General features: G+C 54.5%; 1 protein-coding gene across 6 annotated transcripts in view; it reads left to right on the forward strand.

Annotated features, from left to right (window-relative positions):
• Positions 1–6,359: 6,359 nt before the first annotated feature.
• GRK6 (G protein-coupled receptor kinase 6) overlaps positions 6,360–19,784 on the forward strand; it is a 16,901-nt gene continuing 3,476 nt past the window's right edge. For 2 of the 6 annotated variants that reach the window (XM_032269875.1, XM_032269877.1), the window contains exons 1-13: positions 6,550–6,783; positions 11,394–11,489; positions 12,521–12,633; positions 12,759–12,836; positions 13,182–13,282; positions 13,623–13,715; positions 13,823–13,886; positions 13,999–14,139; positions 14,375–14,565; positions 15,337–15,374; positions 15,467–15,556; positions 16,523–16,731; positions 16,847–16,984. In XM_032269875.1, coding sequence (XP_032125766.1) covers positions 6,732–6,783; positions 11,394–11,489; positions 12,521–12,633; positions 12,759–12,836; positions 13,182–13,282; positions 13,623–13,715; positions 13,823–13,886; positions 13,999–14,139; positions 14,375–14,565; positions 15,337–15,374; positions 15,467–15,556; positions 16,523–16,731; positions 16,847–16,984 — 1,404 coding nt within the window. In that variant the 5' untranslated portion in view covers positions 6,550–6,731. Of the gene's footprint in view, positions 6,493–6,549; positions 6,784–11,393; positions 11,490–12,520; positions 12,634–12,758; positions 12,837–13,181; positions 13,283–13,622; positions 13,716–13,822; positions 13,887–13,998; positions 14,140–14,374; positions 14,566–15,336; positions 15,375–15,466; positions 15,557–16,522; positions 16,732–16,846; positions 16,985–19,784 lie in introns of those variants that run through there. The other 4 variants (XM_032269874.1, XM_032269876.1, XM_032269878.1 and 1 more) reach the window with 3 other exon arrangements.

The raw sequence follows: 19,784 nt of genomic DNA on the forward strand, positions 1-19,784 counted from the left end.
GCCAAGGTAGGTGGATCACCTGAGGTCAGGAGTCTGAAACCAGCCTGGCCAACATGGTGAAACCTTGTCTCTACTAAAAATGTAAAAATTAACTGGGCATGGTGGGTGGTGCCTGTAATCCTAGCTACTTGGGAGGCTGAGGAAGGAGAACTGCTTAAACTCAGGAGACAGAGGTTGCAGTGAGCCAAGATTGTGCCACTGCTCTCCAGCCTGGGCGACAGAGAAAGACTCTGTCTAAAAAAAAAAAAAAAAAGCCTAGTGCGGTGCAGGCCAGGCCCAGTGGCTCGTGCCTATTATGCCAGCACTTTGGAAGGCCAAGGCGGGCAGATTATGAGGTCAAGAGATCGAGACCATCCTGGCCAACATGATGAAATCCTGTCTAAAATCCTACTAAAAATAGAAAAATTAGCTGGACATGGTGGCACATGCCTGTAGTCCCAGCTACTCTGGAGGCTGAGAAAGGAGAATTATTTCAACTTGGGAAGCAGAGGTTGTGGTGAGCGGAAATCATGCCACTGCACTCCAGCTTGGCAACAGAGTGAGACTCTGTCTCAAAAAAAAAAATGCTAGGTGCGGTAGCTCACGCCTATAATCCCAGCATTTTGGGATGCCGAGGTGGGTTGATCACCTGAGATCAGGCATTCAAGACCAGTCTGGCCAACATGTTAAAAACCTGTCTCTACTAAAAATACAAAAAATTAACCGGGCATGTTGGTGGGCACCTTTAATTCCAGCTACTCGGGAGACTGAGGCAGAAGAATCGCTTGAACTCAGGGGGCAGAAGTTGCAGTGAGCCAAGATTGCGCCATTGCACTCCAGCCTGGGTAACAAGAGCGAAACTCTCTCTCAAAAAAAAAAAAAAAAATGTGAGTCAGGAGGTCCACCTGACACTTAAGGGGATCTCAAGGGTGTGAATACCAGGAAGCAGCAGAGATCCCTGGTGGCAGCGGTACCTTAGAGGTTGCCCAGCATAGGCAGCCACTGGAAAGTTCTGAGCAAGAGAGTGACAGGATCCAGTTGATTGTTTTTAAGACAGGCTGTCCAGTCACACAATACAAGATTAAAGGTGCAAAAGTAGATAGGATGAAAAACCTCCCTCTCGCCCCTGTCCCCAGTCATTGAACTCTCCCTTCCCAGTTACAACCAGCAGTTCTGCTGCCTCACATGGCTTTCCTGAGGTGGCCAACGTGTATGTAAACAAATCTGTCTGTGGCGATTGTTAGTATTGTTCACCAAATATTTCCAATTCTTTTCTCTTTCCAAGCCCATCGTAGTTATGCCAGGTACCTGTTTCTGCATTATGAACTACTCCAAACTTAGTGGACTGTTTTATTATGCTCATGGATTCTGTGGGTTGGGAATTCTGGCAGGACTCAGCATGGATGAGTGGTCTCTGCTCCCCCATGCCAGGGGCCTCAGCTGGATACTTGCATGGCTGGGGGTGACTCAAATTGCCAGGGGCTAGAATTATCATATGGAGCCTTCTTCACTCATATGTCTGCTGCTTATATGACTCATATTATTGGATCATCCCACTGTCCTGAGCTCAGCTGGGATTGTCAACCACAGTAGAGCACCCATGTGTGGCCTCTCCATTTGGCTAGGGCTTCTCATAGCAGCAGCTGATTCTGAGGAAGCAGCCCAAGAGAACAGTTCTGGAGAGCAGGCATTTTATGAGAGCCAGGCCGTATGACCTTTTCTGGCCTGGCCTCAGACCTCACTCTGCCTCATTTCCACTATTTTCTACCAATCACAAGAGTCATTAAGGTGAGACCAAACTCAAGGGGAGGGAAATTAGACTCTGTCTCTTGCTGCGGGGGTGGCAAGGTTCCACTGCAGAAGTGCCCGTGGGATGGGAATGCATTGCTACACTCATCTTTAGAAAATATACTCTGCTGTAGTAATGTTGTATATCCCCACCACTTGTATGTATGTATGTATGTATGTATGTATGTATGTACTGAGACAGAGTCTCACTCTGTCTCCCAGGCTGGAGTGCAGCAACACCATCTCAGCTCACTGCAGCCTCTGCCTCCTGAGTTCTAGTGATTCTCCCACCCTAGCCTCCTGAGTAGCTGGGACTAAGGTGCGCAACACCATACCCAGCAAGTTTTTATATTTTTAGCAGAGACAGGGTTTCACCATGTTGGCCAGGCTGGTCTCAAACTCCTGACCTCAGGTAATCCACCCACCTCAGCCTCCCAAAGTGCTGGGATTACAGGCATGAGCCACTGCACCCAGCCCTTCTCCCGACCCCTTTAAAGCTAGTTGTGGCCGTGTGGTTTGCTTTGACCAATAAAATGTGAGCAGAAGTGACTTGTGTCACTTTTGGGTGCAAGCTTTAAGGACTGTTGTATGATTTACCACATTTTCCATTTCCTTTTACTACCTCTCATTGTAGAAGCACAAATTGCAATGAAGCCCCTATCATTCTGGGGCCCTGAGTGACTACTATGTGTAGTGCCATGCCACCACCCAACAAGCTGTGTTGGACATGTGGTATACGTAAGAAATGAACTTTTGGGTTTTTTTTGAGACAGTCTCACTCTGTCACCCAGGCTGGAGTATGGAGTACAATGGTGCCATCTCAGCTCACTGCAACCTTCGCCTCCTGAGTTCAACGGATTCTCCTGCCTCAGCCTCCCGAGCAGCTGGGATTACAGGCTCATGCCACCATTCCTGGCTAATTTTTGTGTTTTTTTAGTAGAGATGAGGTTTCACCACATTGGCCAGGCTGGTCTTGAACTCCCAATCTCAGGTAATCAGCCTGCCTCAGCCTCCCAAACTGCTGGGATTACAGGTATGAGCCACTGTGCCTGGCTCCAGATGCTTCTTATGCAAGCCTTGCACACTGTTCTGCACCTTGAATTTTTCCATTTAATAATATATCTTGGTGATTGTTTATATCAGTATATGAGCATTCCCACAATTTTTTTTAACAGCCACATAGTATTCCTGGGTAGGAAAGGACCACATTTTACTTAATCTCTATTAAGGACAATTAGATGTGATCCATCTTTTTGGACAGTGCTACAATGAATAGCCTTCAGCATTTCTTTCCTTTTTATTTTTTTTGAGACAGAGTCTCACTCTGTCGCCCAGGCTAGAGTGCAGCAGCGCGATCTAAGCTCATCGCAACCTCCATGACCAGCTAATTTTGTATTTTTAGTAGAGATGGAGTTTTGCCATTTGGTCGGGCTGGTCTTGAACTTCTAGGCTCAAGTGATTCACCTGCCTCAGGCTCCCAAAGTGCTGGGATTACAGGCGTGAGCCACCACACCTCACCAACCTTAAGCATTTCGTATTTTTGCTTGAGTGCAATGATATTTATAAAATAAATTCCTAGACACACACATCTCAGATGGTTGGTGGCAGATTTTCCCTTTTATTTATTTATTTATTTATTTATTCCTTTTTTTTTTTTTTGAGATGGAGTCTTGCTCTGTCACTCAAGCTGGAGTGCAGTGGCATGATCTTGGCTCACTGCAACCTCTGCCTCCAGGGCTCAAGCCACTCTCATGCCTCAGCTTCCCGAGTAGCTGGGACTACAGGAGTGCACCACCATGCCCAGCTAATTTTTTATATTTTAATAGAGATGAAGTTTCACAGTGTTGGCCAGGGTGGTCTCGAACTCCTGAGCTCAGGTGATCCACCTGCTTTGGCCTACCAAAATTCTGGGATTACAGACGTGAACCACTGCACTCAGCCAACCTTCCCTTTTAACAAAGATAACTGCCTGGTGCGGTGGCCCACACCTGTAATCCCAGCACTTTGGGACGCCGAGGTAGGCGGATCACCTGAGGTCAGGAATTCAAGACCAGCCTAACCAACATGGAGAAACCCCGTCTCTATTAAAAAAAAAAATCACTTTGGCTGTAGGTAGAAAATGGCTTGAAGAGCTGGAACCTGAATTTTCTGAGTGACATCTCTTCACCCCATATCTATTGCCAAGTCCTGTTCATGCCAGCTCCATGCCAGCTCTCCATCTGTCCACCTGTTTGCATGTCCTGGCCACTGCCCCAGTGTAGGGCACCATCACTCCTCTCTCTAAAGGTTCCTTCCGAAAGGTCTCTCATCGGTCTTAGGATATCTGGCCTGCATACAAGGAAACCAATTCTGGGTAACTAAGCAGATGAGGAATGGATGGGACAGGCTGGGGGGCTTGCTGAATCCCCTTCCCCCAGGAAGGGCCTAGCTTGACTGCCTTCCCTCCCTCCCCTGACCTTCACTGTCTCCACAATGAATTCTAAATGATCCCTCTGATGTCTTGTGCTGGTCACTTGTTCTAGAGTCAAAGACCTGGCTGGAAACATTAGAATAGTGCTCCAGCTACCAGAGACATGGGAGAAAAAATTCTGCCTCCCTTCTTTGATTTACCTAGTGGAAGGCAGGGTCTTCCTCCACATCTCATAGGATTCTTCTCAAATGGGAAAGGCTTCAGATATTGGGCACTAAAACAGCAAGCCAGCCCCCTCCCTGGAGCTTGTCCATCACAGTTGCAGCCCAGAGCTCTCTATGAAAGCCAAATCTGATCACACTACTCAAAACCTCCTTGACAGCTCCCTACCACCCGCAAGATGAAGTCCGAAATTTCTTACCTGGCTCTCAAGGCCCTCACTGATCCAGGTCCCTCCTAAGCCTTCAGCCTAATTTCTTGCGCCCCATGTCCTCCCCATTGTGTACCTTTAAACTCTAGCTGGATGCTCTGCCATTAGGTGCTGAACGCAGGAGCCCTTCCTCACTTCCTCTATGGAATTTTGAACGTGTGATACCCCTCTGTCCAGAAGGCTCTTTCCCTCCCTATGCCAATAACCTGCACATTTTCACTTAATCTTCAGATTTCACTTGGACACAACAGCCTTCACTAAGTGAGGTACCTTCCCTGTGTTCCACTAGCTCCTGGGTTTCCCTCTTTTAAGGTATTTATCTTAATTCCCTAGATCCATTCACTTTTCTCCATCTCTACTGCCACCTTGTTAGTCCAGGCTGCTGCCATCTCTCTCTCCTGGAATTCTGTAACCTCTTGACTGCTTGCTCTGCTTCCACTCTTGGCCACCTAGGAATCCACCAGAAAGAGTAAGACTTTTAAAATATAAATCATTCTTTCAAATATTTGACATTTCACTTAGCAAAAACACTTCAACCTCCTGGATGTGGTCAGGGCCCTCCATGACCTAGCTAGTGCCGTTGTCCCTTCTGTCTCATCTCAGACCACTGGGCCCAGAAGCTGCAGACGCCTTCTCCTGTTCCCTGAACACAGCACTTAGTCTGGCTCAGAGCCTCTGCGTTTGGTGTTGCTCCTACTAGATCTGCTCAAATGTCACACCCTGAGAGTGTCATACACATTATCTTGTCATAACGTCCCAAGAACAGTTGTCACTCTCTAAAACCATCTATTTGTTTATTTACAGAATAATTATCTTTATCTCACCCAGCCCTCACTTGCTCCCTCCACTTCTAGCAAGTAAACAGGGAGCCTGGCTATCTTGCTGCCACCACTGTATTCCCCAGCACCTGACTCGGTGCCTGGCACAAAGAGGTTGCTCTGTAAGTATTTTCGAATGAATGAATGACTAGGGGACCAGAGAAGCCTAGATGAATCCGGCTCTGCCTTACTAGCAGAGTTTGGGCAAGCCTGTTTCCTGCTGTGTGAAGTGGGGGTGGAGGAAGTGGGATGTTAAGCTACAAGGTGTTGAATAGCTGTCAGATTTTGGCCTTGTTTTCTCCGTAGTCTTCGGGCTGGAGCCAGCCACTTAACGTCCGGCGCCCCAGCTCCCCACCTGTATAATGGGTGTGAACTCTTCCCAACGTCTAGGGGTGGTAGCGCTGCCTTATAAGGCAGCAGAGGCCGAGGGAAGGCGAGGCCGAGTGGGTGGAGAGAAATCACAACATCCGGCTGCGGGGGCCGGGCTGGGCGCCTGCGGCGACCGGGCGACAGGTCGGGGGACCGCTGCGGAGGCCGCAGCCTCCTCCCTGTCTCTCCTGCTTTCGATATGCTCCCTCCTAGTTGGGGCCGACCCAAGGGAATACGGCCAGAGAAGTGGCCCAAACAAACTCCCTGCCAGCCTGCAGGAAGCCCAAGATACCGAGCGCGTCCCCAACAAAACCCTAGAAAAGCCATCTGCGAGCCAAAGGCTGCCGGGCCACACCTTCAGGCGGTCGCCCAATGAAAATGCATTATTTGAGATGACGGACATTTTCTTCACCCAATCACACATTCGATCTCCTGGGCGTGCCCCAGAGTACCCACCTCCGTGGTCCCGGCGGAGGGCTCGGCCCTAATTGGCAGTTCAGTATCCTACGAAAGCCTAGAAATTCGAACCTAGGGGCTGAACCCCGCTCTCAGACCAACCAGGAAGAGGTGACGTATTGGTCCAGCCCCCGTACGCTCCTTTGAGCGAGTCCCCAGCTCAGGGGGCGGGGGAAAGATGAAGAGGAAGGCTAATGGGAAGACGGCGCGGGGAGCTTCCGCCTGGTGATTGGTCGAATAAGGTAAACAGAGGGCGGAGCGGGGCGGGGCAGCGCCTGGGTGGCCCGCCGGGAGGGGGCGGAGAGTGCGCGGCAGGCGGCGGCGGCGGCCGGGGAGGCCGGGGAGGCCGGGGAGGCCGCTGCGCGGTCACTGCTAGCCGTGCCGAGCCGAGCCGAGCCGCGCCGATCGCCATCCGGCCCCGGCTCTCGCGCGCGATCCCGGCCGGCGGCGCGGCCCGGCGGGCCCGGCGGCGCCGCAGCCCATGGAGCTCGAGAACATCGTAGCGAACACGGTGCTACTCAAGGCCCGGGAAGGTGAGGCGGCCGGGCGGGTGGCCGGGCCCGGGTGCAGGGAGCGTGGGTGCGCGGCGTCTGAGCTCCGCGGGGCGACCCAGCCTTCGGATCCCCTAGGCCCGCTGGCTCTATGCCCTACACTTCGCCTAGACACACGAGCCTTTCCGGCCCGTCGTCTTGCTTCTCTGCACCTGCCCCCGGGATTCGGGGCCCAGGAAGGGGCGGGGGTCAGGCCGCCGCCGTCGCGGCGTGGGGTGGTGAAGGAGTGAAAGGAGAGACGAAGAGGGAAGGGTGGGACCGGGGCTCCAGGAGAGCCTCACTGAGGCCTCTTCCAGGTGAGATGTGTAAAGATGCCCCACGTGCTATGGGCCCAGACCCCAGCACCTAGCTTAATCCCGCACAAAGTTGGTGTTAGGTAAAGGCTGGAGAATGAATTAACGGAGCCTCTGCGTAACACAGCCCACCAGACTTGGGGAAACTCCTGGCCACAAATGGTACCTATAGAACTGCCACTTGCTCCGTGCCTCAGAACACTGAGGGCAAAGGTGAATGGATATTTGCCCTCAGGGAGCCCATGGTCTAGTAGGGCTAGCGGACACAGAAAGAAGTGGAAGCAAAGCATGCTGCGCTGTCAGTATTATAAGTGCAAAGGCTTGGCTGGGGAAACCAGTCTGGTGGACCGAGTGTGTGTGTAGCTCCTCGTGGCTCCCACCCCAGATATTATCAGGCTCTGTGTAGGTCCTGGGAGACACAGAAGGACCAGACCTGGTCCTTACTGCCCTGTGGTCAGTCAGCTCCCACCTGCCACACCCCACCTCAGTAACATCACTGACCACCCACTCTGTCCCACCTTGTCCAGGGTGCTGGGGAAGCAGCAGTAAACAAGATGCTTCTTTTTGGAATTCCAGGGCAGGGAGAGAGATTATGATGTTTTTCCACCCTTTGCTGGACTTCCAGGCTTAAGAGGTCATCTGCTTCACCTTTCTGCCCCATTTTACATGTGGGAAGCTGAGGCTCATCAGGTCACACAGCAGGATTGTGATTGACTCAGGCCTAAGACACAGGATGCCTATTCTACATGAAGCCCAGAGGAACCTCCAGCTGGGTGCCCGAGAATTACCCCCTGTCCACCCAGTGCCATGGTGAGATGCAGCCCAGAAATGGCATGGCAGGCTGGGTCCTCAGTGCCTGGAGAGCCTGTTTTATCCCCTGTCCCTTATCAAGCCCATGGGCTAGGCCTTCCTCCCAGCCTCTGGGGGCATCTGCCGATTCTGTTCTGCCTCGTCATCCAACCAGCCAGGGAGGAGGGGTGGGGAGGGCCAAAACAGGCCTTCTCTAGGGCTATAGCCAGTCAAGGCCTCAGGCCTGCTGATGGCACTGCCTGGCCAGAGAGTGTGGGTACCATTGGACAAGCTTTGTCAGGCTGTGGGCAAGGCAAAGGGTGGTGTGGCCAGACTGGGGACTGGTATCTCCACTAGAGAACCCTTACCACAACCTGGCTCTGCTCCTCCCACCTGCATGTTTTTTTTTTTTTTTTTTTTTGAGATGAAGTCTCACTCTGTTGCCCAGGCTGGTACAATCTCGGCTCACTGCAACCTCCGCCTCCCGAGTTCAAATGATCCTTCTGCCTTGGCCTCCCAAGTAGCTGGTACTACAGGTGTGTGCCACCATACCCAGCTAATTTTTGTATTTTTAGTAGAGATGGGGTTTCACCATGTTGGCCAGGCTGGTCTCGAACTCCTGACCTCAAGTGATCCTCCCACCTTTGGCCCTGCAAAGTGCTGGGATTACAGGTGTGAGCCATTGTGCCTGGCCTACCTGCATGGCTTTAAACACGTCTCTTCTCTCTCAACTTCAGTACTCCTTTTTGTGGAATGGTTGGCTGAGGGACATAAAGACTAAAGGAAATCCTGATTGTCATTGAGTCCTGAGCCCAGGCCCCTGGATGGACTACATCAGAACCAACTCATGAACTGGCTTTTCATGAGCTTGGGGCTAGGGCCCTTGACATCTTCCCAAGTAATCTGAGGCCCCAAGTGATTTGGGAACCCTTGGTATGTGTATAGAGTTGGCACGTAATAGATGCTAGCCACATTTGGGGTGGGAAAGGAGCTTGGGTTGTGGCCATAGGGAGCTGGGTACGGGACCTGTCAGTGTCACCTCTGGGCTTGGAGATCTTGGGTGAATTGATTCCTCACCTTGGAACCTCAGTTTTCTTATGATATTGGGCCTTCTCTGGAAGAGTTGCTGTGAGGATGGAGTGGGATGTTGGGGCTTGAGCCTTCCCTCAGTACCCCTTCTTTTCCCAGGCACTCAGAGGCATGGGGAAGGGGCCCAGGGACACCGAAAGGGGACAGAGAGGGTGGGGAGGAGCACCACTGACTGGGCCACCCAGGACAGGATATTTGCATGTGACTCTTTGCTGCTGCCTTGATGTGGCTGGGAGGCGGGAAGGAGGAAGTAACTGAGGGTGGGAGGCTGGCGGATGGAGGGTAGGGTGAGGGACCTGTGGGGGTGGGGGAGGAGGTCCCTTTCTGGGAAGGCCTTGCCCTGGGTTGAGGGGTGGGGGTCTGTTGCTCACTAACAGTGAAGCAATGACTGCTGGGCATTCTCTCAGCAGGCTGCTGGAGGCCTCTAGCAGGTTTCTCAATGGGCCCCTGCAATACTTCCTCCTCCAGGCAGCTTAGGTCAGGGAGTCATCGAGGGACCTAGCTTTGCCCCCTCCCTAGAAGGCAACTTCTGCCCTTGCACCACCTGCCCTCACCTAGGCCAGATAGATACAGGACTGGAAAACCAGAGGGGAAACTGAAGCCCAGCATGAGTAAGTGGCTGTCTAAAGTTGCCACAGAATTGTTGGAGCTGGGGCTCACCTTTTGACTCAGCCCTATTCAATGCGGACAGTGTCTCCTATTCACCACATAACACACATGGAGAAACCGAGGTTCACAGATAGCAAGTGATGGCTTTACGGTGTAAATCAGAAATTCAGACCCTGGCCGGGCGCAGTGACTTGCGCCTATAATCCTAGCATTTTGGGAGGCCGAGGTGGGTGGATCACCTGAGGTCAGGAGTTCAAACCAGCCTGGCCATCATGGAGAAACCCCATCTTTAAAATTAAAAAAAAAAAAAAAAATTCAGACCCAGCTTTGGGAGGCTCAGGCCCCTTCCCTCCTAAACCTCGTGGCCTACAGGCCACACACATTTGGCTCCCTCTCTGACACATTATATTTATTTGGCTGCAGTGAGGATTTTTTGTTTTTGTTTTTTTTTGAGACAGAGTCTTGCTCTGTCGCCAGGCTGGAGTGCAGTGGCGTGATCTTGGCTAACTGCAACCTCTGCCTCCCGGGATCAAGCGATTCTCCTGCCTCAGCCTCCCAAGTAGCTGGGACTACAGGTGTGAGCCACCACACTGGCTAATTTTTGTATTTTTAGTAGAGATGGGGTTTCACCATATTGGCTAGGCTGGTCTTGAACTCCTGACCTTGTGATTCACCCACCTTGGCCTCCCAAAGTGCTGGGATTACAGGCGTGAGCCACCATGCCTGGCTTTTTTTTATTTTTTTGAGACAGAGTTTCACTCTTGTTGCCCAGGCTGGAGTGCAATGGCATGCATTCAGTTCACTGCAAGCTGGGATTACACACATGTGCCATCACGCCTGGCTAATTTTGTATTTTTAGTAGAGATGGGGTTTCTCCATATTGGTCAGGCTGGTCTTGAACTCCCGATCTCAGATGATCTGCCTGCCTCGGCCTCCCAAAGTGCTGGGATTACAGGTGTGACCCACTGTGCCTGGCCCTGTTTTGTTTTGTTTTGTTTTTTTAAATAAAATGGGGGCCAATATTTTATGTAAGAGTGAATTTCTAGCTGCTTTTTCAAAATCAGAAGAGCTGGCCACACTGAGCCAGAAACCTGCCTCGCAGCAATCAGGCAATCTGCTGGCGTTGTGCTACAGCTGCCTGTTAGAGGGGCCTTCTCTGTTCCTGGTCATCTCGCATCTGGCCCACGTTTCCCACACCTGTTGGGCTCTGCAGGCAATTGAACTGCTGTGGCCTCAGCCGCTGCAGATGGGGGGTCTGCGAGGTCAAGCAAGGCAGACAGGGGGCCGGGGAAACCCCTGTGTGCAGGGGAAGGAAAGTCCTGAGTGTCTCCCCTTGCCCCTGCCTTGCTTGAGCATCTGATAGCCATGATGTGGAGCCTGGCGATAGAGGTCTGGGAGCCCTCTTGTTCCAGGCTGCCCTGTGCATCTCTCAGGCTTGCCCCGCTGTCCTAGATTCTTTCCCTCCTGGGCCTTCTGCACCCACCACTGTGATGCCCTTCTCTCCTTTCTTAACTGTGGGAACTCCTACCTGGTGCGAAGCAACTGAGGCTGGACCCATTGTCAGAGCTATCTCCTCCCCCAGCAACCTCATTGCTCCTCTTGGCTCTCCCAGCTCAGGAGCCGGAAGCAGGAGAACCACGTGTGTCCTGGAACGCGGCAAGAGCATGCTGGAACGTGCTTGGGAAGGCCCAAGGTGCTGCCCAGAGCGGGCTCTGCCTTGGCTGGGCCCTAGAGGCCCTGAACCTCGCTGTGGACCCAGAGTCAGTCCTGGGGCAGTGGGACTTGAGACCCAGTGCCCAATTGCTCCCACAGGTGGCGGTGGGAATCGCAAAGGCAAAAGCAAGAAATGGCGGCAGATGCTCCAGTTCCCCCACATCAGCCAGTGTGAAGAGCTGCGGCTCAGCCTCGGTGAGGCCTGGGCAGAGGCTGGGGATGCTGAGGCGAGGGGCCTTGCTGGGGCCGGGGGAGCCTCCCCTGAGACCTTGCCTTGGGGCAGAGGGGCAGGCTTGGTGGCTCCAGTGAGCAGTAGGATGGGGCTGCACCATTGAGCCTAGTTTCAGTTCCCAGGCTTGGGATGGGTGGAGAGCAGACAACAAACAGGGTCACACTGCTGGATGTGGTTGAAATGGTGTCAGGAATAGGGCAGGGGCAGATTGGGGCAGATGAGTCCGCTTTGGAAAGGAGAGCCAGCTAGGGTGAGCAGCACCCACAGGATAGAAGGAGCGGCAGCTAGGCTAGCCCACAGACTGACTACCTTGGGAGCCCCAGGCTGGGTCTTAGCCTCCCAGGCCCAGCCTTGAGTGGTGCCCAGCAAAGCCTTGATCAGAAGCCCTCAGCCTGGGCAGTGTGACAGGGTTACTCCTGGGAGGAGACAGAAGGGCCCAGGACCCCAGTTCCTGCTGATCTTGGCCAAGGCCCCAGGTCTGAGCAGCACCTAAGGTTGCTGAGGCCCCCCGGTGGCCCGCACGTGGGCAGAGCGCACCCAGGCCGCTTCCACCTCCTGGGAAGGAGGCCCAGCTGAGAGCTTGCCGGAAGCCACAGCTTCCTCTCGCACTTTCGCCAGGCAGGCAGCAGGTGTGGGCCTGGCCCAGGCTGGGCTGGGCCGGAACCTCACAGACCGCACCCAACCCCAGTACTGTGACATATGCAAGTCGTGTAAACCAGGAGACAACGCAGGGAAGTGGGTGGAGGCCTGGGTTCTGGAGCCAGACTCCTGGCTGTGTGACATTGAGCTAGTCAGTTAGCTTCTCTGGGCCTCACAGACCCAATATAGCTGTGCCTACCTCAGGGTTGCGGTGAGGGTTCCGAAGAAGATCATGGCTGCCACACTGCAGAGCTGGAAGCTGTTGTGGGGGCCTAGGGCCTGGTGGTATGGGCAGGAGTGCCCCATCCATGGGCTCTGGGGCTGTGGACCCAGCAGCTCCCATCTCTGCCCACAGAGCGTGACTACCACAGCCTGTGCGAGCGGCAGCCCATCGGGCGCCTGCTGTTTCGAGAGTTCTGTGCCACGAGGCCGGAGCTGAGCCGCTGCATCGCCTTCCTGGATGGGGTGGTGAGTGCAGCCCAGCCCCGCCCAGCCCCATGGGTGGTCGAGGCCTCAGCCTCACGTGCCCTTCCTCCCCACACCTGCTGCTTGCTCTGCCCAGACCTCCAGCTTCTCTGCTTTCCACCCTGCAGGCCGAGTATGAAGTGACCCCGGATGAGAAGCGGAAGGCATGTGGGCGGCGGCTAATGCAGAATTTTCTGAGCCACACGGTGAGTGAGCAGTGATGGAGAGATGACGGCAGCCACTAGAGCCCAGTGACAGGGAGAAGAGTGACCACAGCCTGGGCAGAGACTGCCCTGGAGCTGCTCCAGGCAGCACGGCGGGCATGCAGCCCAGGGTATGGGCTGGGCTCTGGCCAGACGGCCTCCCAGTGGCTCTGCTGCGCTCTGCCTCGTGGGTGGGGAGCAGGAAGGAGTTCAGCAACCAGGCTGGCTGGCACACCCCCGGCCTGCAGCCTCTTATGGCACCGCCTGAGATGCCTGACCCCTCTCCCCTGGGAATGGGCAGCCGTCCAAGGGAACCCCTGCACTGACCTCTCTGGGGCTTGTTCCCAGGGTCCTGACCTCATCCCTGAGGTCCCCCAGCAGCTGGTGACGAACTGCACCCAGCGACTGGAGCAGGGGCCCTGCAAAGACCTCTTCCAGGAACTCACCCGGTAAGCCTGTCCCTGCCCACAAGCCTAAAATTGTGTCCAGAGGAGGGGGCTTCTGTGGGCCAGGAAGGTTGTGAACAGCTCAGTGGCTGGTGAGGGAGCTCAGCTGCCCGGCCCTGGCCTTGTCCCTGCTGTGTGACCTGGGCAGGCTGCCTCCCCTCTCAGTAGCACCGACAGCTTCAGCACAGGCTATGTGTCTCCCAGCTCGGGGGTTAGCAGGAGGACCGGCTGACAATGATGCCTGTGGGCTGAGCCTGTACAGAAAGAGAGGCCTGGCCCAACAAGTCGAGAGCCTGGGGTGTTGGGGGCTGGCGGGTGAGCTGGGCCTGCCTTTCCTCAACAGGCTGACCCACGAGTACCTGAGCGTGGCCCCATTTGCTGACTACCTCGACAGCATCTACTTCAACCGTTTCCTGCAGTGGAAGTGGCTGGAAAGGTGAGCTCCTTGAAGGCTGGGCCGGGACAGGCCAGGTCGCTGGGGTTCTTCATAGGCCTTGGGCTCTCCTGCTCAGCCAGCGTTTGCTTCCCCACCCCTTGCCACAGGCAGCCAGTGACCAAAAACACCTTCAGGCAGTACCGAGTCCTGGGCAAAGGTGGCTTTGGGGAGGTGAGTGGCCAGGAAGAGTGAACAGGGTGGGTACGTTGGGCCCTGGACCAGCCCCTGGACGCCTAGCCAGGGTGCAGCTGTCCCCCATTCGCCCCTGTCTGCCTGGCCACAGGTGTGTGCCTGCCAGGTGAGGGCCACAGGCAAGATGTATGCCTGCAAGAAGCTAGAGAAAAAGCGGATCAAGAAGCGGAAAGGGGAGGCCATGGCGCTGAATGAGAAGCAGATCCTGGAGAAAGTGAACAGTAGGTTTGTAGTAAGTACAGAAGGAGACTCCCTTCCCCTTGGCCACGCTGGTGCACTGGCCCTCCCCACCCCCCAGGCCCCACCCTCCCACACGGGATGCCGGGAAGGTTGGGGTTGGGGTGTTGATGCCAGGCTTGGGGAGCAGGCTGGGCCCAAGGAGTGGCACCAAGAAGGCTTTTTTGGGCGGCCCTGCCACCAAGCACCCCGCAGCTCCTGCCTGAGGGCTTGGGTCCCCTCGGCCACAGGTGAGCTTGGCCTATGCCTATGAGACCAAGGACGCGCTGTGCCTGGTGCTGACGCTGATGAATGGGGGCGACCTCAAGTTCCACATCTACCACATGGGCCATGCTGGCTTTTCTGAAGCACGGGCTGTCTTCTACACCGCCGAGATCTGCTGCGGCCTGGAGGACCTGCACCGGGAGCGCATCGTGTACAGGTGGGGAGGGCTCGGCCACCCCAGGGGCTTAGCCCTCCCTGCCAGGGGCTACAGCTGCACCTGGATGGAGGTAGCCAAGGCTGCCAATCAGGCCAGACTGCAGAAGGACATTGGTGCGGGGCTGTGGCACCGGCTTAACTAACACAGCAGGCCAACTTGAGTGGCCCGGGCCTAGGCTTTGGGCTCTGGGAGACCCACGGGGGAATCCTGACTTTGTCACACACACCTCCATCCCCCACCGTGTGACCCTGGGCCGGTCTGCTCCCTGCTCCCAACACTGCTTCCTTTTCTAGAAAGCAGAGACTATAATTCCTACTTCCCAGGTTGTTGAAGGGGCCTAGTGAGATAAGTACAGAGTGCCTGGCATACAGGGCTGGGTAAGGAAGAACCCTGGCTCTGATTGTTGCCGACTTCCTATGAGCCTCACAACAGGATGGTCAGGGGACAGATGAGTAGCCCCATTTGACAGAGAGGAAAGGCAGAGTCAGCCACCAATGGATAAGCAAGGCCACTGGGGAGGCCCCTCGAGGTGGAGCTGCCTTCCACTCACCTAGAGAGTCCTCGGTGTCCTGGCTGTGTAGATCCTTCCTCTGCTCCCTTGAGTTTGGGCTGTTGCCAGGGAGAGCAGGGCTGTCTGTTGCCCTATCAGCAAATGAGTCTTGTACCCTGCTCCACACCTGGCCCCAGGAGGCAAGTGAGCTAGAAGGAGCTGTCCCGTCGGACTCCCTGGCAAACTGAGCAGCATCTAACCCTGCTCTTCTCTCTGCACAGGGACCTGAAGCCAGAGAACATCTTGCTGGATGACCACGGTGAGTGGGGGCACCTGGGGTGGGGTACGGTGGGGTGAGACGCAGAGGCCTGGCCTGTTAACGGGTCTACCTGTTTCTCCACCCACATTCAGGCCACATCCGCATCTCCGACCTGGGACTGGCTGTGCATGTACCCGAGGGCCAGACCATCAAAGGCCGTGTGGGCACCGTGGGCTACATGGGTGAGTCTTCCCTGCCCTGGCCCACTGGCCTCCTGAGTTCCCTCACTGTCCACCCACCCAGCCGTACCACTTCTGTTTGGGAGTCTCCTCTCAAAAGGGGTCTCAATAGAAAGGGTCCATCCCAGTGCTCCTCTTCTAGAGGTTAGGAGACCGAGACTCAGCCAGGACCACACACAGTTGTGAAGCCACACTATTTGTTTGCTAGATATTTACTAAACCCCACTATGGCTGAGCTTGCAAGTGGCTACCGGGGAATGGAGGAGAGAAACCCAACTTGTTTCCATGGCCCCAGGCCCTGCCCTCCTTGTGCCCATCTGTGAAGGAAGCCAGTGGAGGGGCCAGTGTGAGGCCTCATATTCCACTTGGGAACCAAGAGACAAGGGAGACAGAGTCCTGGCTCTGCAGGCTCCACCTCTTGCCTTTTGTGTGGCCTTGAACCAGACACTCCACTGCTCCCGGCCTCACTTTGCTCGACTGTAAAACGCTCATCATGCCTGCCTCCCAGGGCTGCCTGGAAGATGAAAAGAGAGAGTACAGAAAAAACTCCCCATGGGGCTGCCCTGGCAGGTAGGAGGTATTCAGAAAATAGGAGTTTCCTTCTTACTTCTTGCTGATATTAAATCCAGAAGTTGCAAACTGGTAGCCATGTGGGCCCAATTTCGCCTACATTTGTGTTTAAGTCAAATTGTTTTTAGTAAGCCAGATGGTTTCACATGCAAAATAAGATTTCTGACTTCTTGTGTAAAATCTGAAGACCCAGGGACCCTGGATGTAGCCTCCTGCAGGGCCGTATCCACTCCCCTTGATGCTCTCCTACTGGCCGAGGTCCCCTCCAAGTTGGGACGGTGCCTGCCTGGCCAGTGGGTTTGAGTGGATCCCAGACGTAATGTCCCACTGGCGTTCCTGGGGCCTGAGGGTCCACTCCCCACCTCCTGCCCAGTCCTAACTCTCATGCCACCTGCCCAGCTCCAGAGGTGGTGAAGAACGAACGGTACACATTCAGCCCTGACTGGTGGGCGCTAGGCTGCCTCCTGTATGAGATGATCGCAGGCCAGTCACCCTTCCAGCAGAGGAAGAAGAAGATCAAGCGGGAGGAGGTGGAGCGGCTGGTGAAGGAGGTGCCCGAGGAGTATTCGGAGCGCTTTTCCCCACAGGCCCGTTCACTGTGCTCCCAGGTACGGCAGCTCTCGGAAGCCCGGCCCACCGAGGCTAGGGAGGACTCAACTTTCCCTCCCTCCCAGCCATTCACCTGCCCGCCTGCCTGCCCTCCTCTCCCCTGCTTTGCCACAGCTCCTCTGCAAGGACCCCGCCGAACGTCTGGGGTGTCGTGGGGGCAGTGCCCGTGAGGTGAAGGAGCACCCCCTCTTTAAGAAGCTGAACTTCAAGCGGCTGGGAGCCGGCATGCTGGAGCCGCCCTTCAAGCCTGATGTGAGTGCCACTCACTCTTGCCGAGGGCAGGGCCTAGCCGGGCTGGGGCTCAGGGGTTCTTGTAGTATTGACCAGGATGCTTCCAGTGCAAGTGGCAGAAAAACCAATCTAGTGGCTTAGCCACAGAAATAAAGATAATTCACAGTAAGGAAAAGCCCCAGGATAGGTCCAGCTTTTGGCATGCCTGGATGGGGCTCCGGGGCCCTAACAATGCCCTAGGAACTCTCTCTCCCTCCCTGAGCTGTACTGTTTAGTGTGTAGTCTTCATATTGGGGCAGCACTCCCCAGGGTGTGACAGCAGTGCCCCCCAGCAGCTCAGCCGCCACAGTAGACAGCTCCTTTTGCCCTTTCTTTCCTTCCTTCTTTCCTCCCTTCCTTCTTAACTTGCCTCCCTCCCTCTCTCTCTTTCTTCCTTCCCTTTTCCTTCCCCTTCCCCTTTCTCTTTCCCTTTCCCTATCCCTCTTGGTCTTGCTCTGCTACCCAGGCAGCTGGAGTGCAGTGGCAAGATCCTGGCTCACTGCAACCTCTGCCTCCCAGATTCAAGCTATTCTCCTGCCTCAGCCTCCCGAGTAGCTGGGATTACGTGTGCATGCCACCACACCCAGATAATTTTTGTATTTTTGGTAGAGACGAGGTTTCACCATGTTGGCCATGCTGCTGTCGAGCTCCTGACCTCAGGTGATCTGCTCATCTCAGCCTCCCAAGGTGCTGGGATTACAGCTGTGAGCCAACACACCTGGCCTTGCCTAGTAACTTCAAAAGAAATCCTCATGGGGGAAAAAGAAGTCCTAATGCTGATGCCCGTTGCCTCTCATTGCTCAGAGGCTCCTCACTGGTGACACAGGGATCATACGCCCACCTGAACCTGCGCCAGTGGGGGAGCTCAGTTCCCCAGAGGAAAACCACAATGCAATTGCCAGCAGTGGGAGGGGCTGTTGGGCTGGCCATCCTTCTGCGGGTGGTCACTTCTCCTTATAGAGTCTCAGCCATTAACTGAGCATCTCAGTGGACCAGGCACTCAGCAGGCAAGAGTGTCCTCTAGCTGTCAGAGGCCAGGTGGCAGAAAACCAACCTAAACTCACTTAAGCCCAACATGGAGTGTATTGGTTCATTTGGCCAGAAAGTCCTCAAGTAGGGCCAGCTTCAGGGTTTCCTGCTGTGTGCCAGGATTCTCCAGCTCTTGGCTAGCCTTCAACCTGTTGACTTTCCCTCCCCTGAATTAAGCTCCTCGGTATGTGACAGCCACAGGGAAGGTTCTGATTGGCTAAGATGAGGTCATGTGCTTCCCCCTTCCCATGTCTATGAGGACTGGGTCCTGTGATTAACAGTGCACCAGGAACACTGGAGAGGCCCAAAGGTGATGGGCAGGCCAGGCCAGGTTGTTATCTGTCAATGACACACGTGTTTATTGATTCAGCAAATAGCTGCTGAGTGCCCATTTATGCCAGACCCTGGAGATAATGAGGCCCACTGGATCCAATCCTGCCCTTACATTCTAGTGAGAGACACACTGAAATAAACCAGTAAGCCGCAAGGAATTCCAGCTAACATTGTGACAAAGAAAACTAAAGCAAGTGGCCGGGCTCGGTGGCTCACATCTGTAATCCCAACACTGGGCGGCTGAGGCAGGCAGATCACCTGAGGTCGGGAGTTTGAGACCAGCCTGACCAACATGGAGAAACCTAAAAATACAAAATTAGCTGGGTGTGGTAGCACATGCCTATAGTCCCAGCTACTCGGGAGGCTGAGGCAGGAGAATCGCTTGAACCCGGGAGGCAGAGTTTGTGGTCAGCCGAGATCATGCCATTGCACTCCAGCCTGGGCAACAGGAGCAAAACTCCGTCTCAAAAAAAAGAAAAAGAAAAGAAAACTAAAGCAAGCTATGAAGATGGTAGAGGATGATGGTGGGGGGAGTGTTTTTAGACACAGTGGTCTCTGGGGAGCTGATGATAGTACAGAAACATAAAATATGTGAAGTGGAGAGCCTTGCCAAGATTTGGGGTATGAGCATTCTAGGCAGAAGGAACAGGCAGGCATTGCGGTCCTGAGGCTGAGTGAGCCTGTGCAGGCAAAGAGGAGTGCGGGCAGGTTCTCAGTGAGATGGGACCGTTGCGGGACCCTGGGCAGGAATGTGAGGTATAGGTAGTGGGCCAGAGTGGGTGTGAGTGGAAGTGGGGAGGCCAGCGAGGGGGCTGCTGCCCTGAGTGACTGCCTCACATGGGCTTGACTGGAACCACAAAGGTGGGCGCTGTCAGAGGTACTTGAACTAAGAGAGCCTGACTTTCATCAGCTCACCCCTGAGGCTAGCACTGCCACTCAGTCTATTCCTAATTTCTGTGCACATCATCTCATTTAACCTTGAAGTAGCCACACTTTCTCTGGATCTTCCATTCAAAGTTGGAGATAAACTCAGTGCCCTGGAGTTTAACTTTTTAGAAGCAGATGAAAAACAAGCTTGATGATGATATATTTTTTAACAGCTTTATTGAGATCCAATTTATATACCATACAGTTCACCCATTTAAAATGTACAGTTCACCTGGGCGCAGTGGCTTATGCCTGTAATCCTAGAACTTTTTGGGAGGCTGAGGTGGGTGGATCACCTGAGGTCAGGAGTTCAAGACCAGCCTTGCCAACATGGTGAAACTCCATCTCTACTAAAAATACAAAATTAGCCGGTCATGGTGGCAGGCACTTGTAATCCCAGCTACTCGGGAGGCTGGGACAGAAGAATTGCTTGAACCCGGGAGACGGAGGTTGGAGTGAGCTGAGATCGCACCATTGCACTCCAGCCTGGGCA

The sequence above is a fragment of the Sapajus apella genome, unplaced genomic scaffold (genome assembly GCF_009761245.1).
Source record: "Sapajus apella isolate SASKATOON/1434 unplaced genomic scaffold, GSC_monkey_1.0 scaffold200, whole genome shotgun sequence".
NCBI lineage: Eukaryota > Metazoa > Chordata > Mammalia > Primates > Cebidae > Sapajus > Sapajus apella.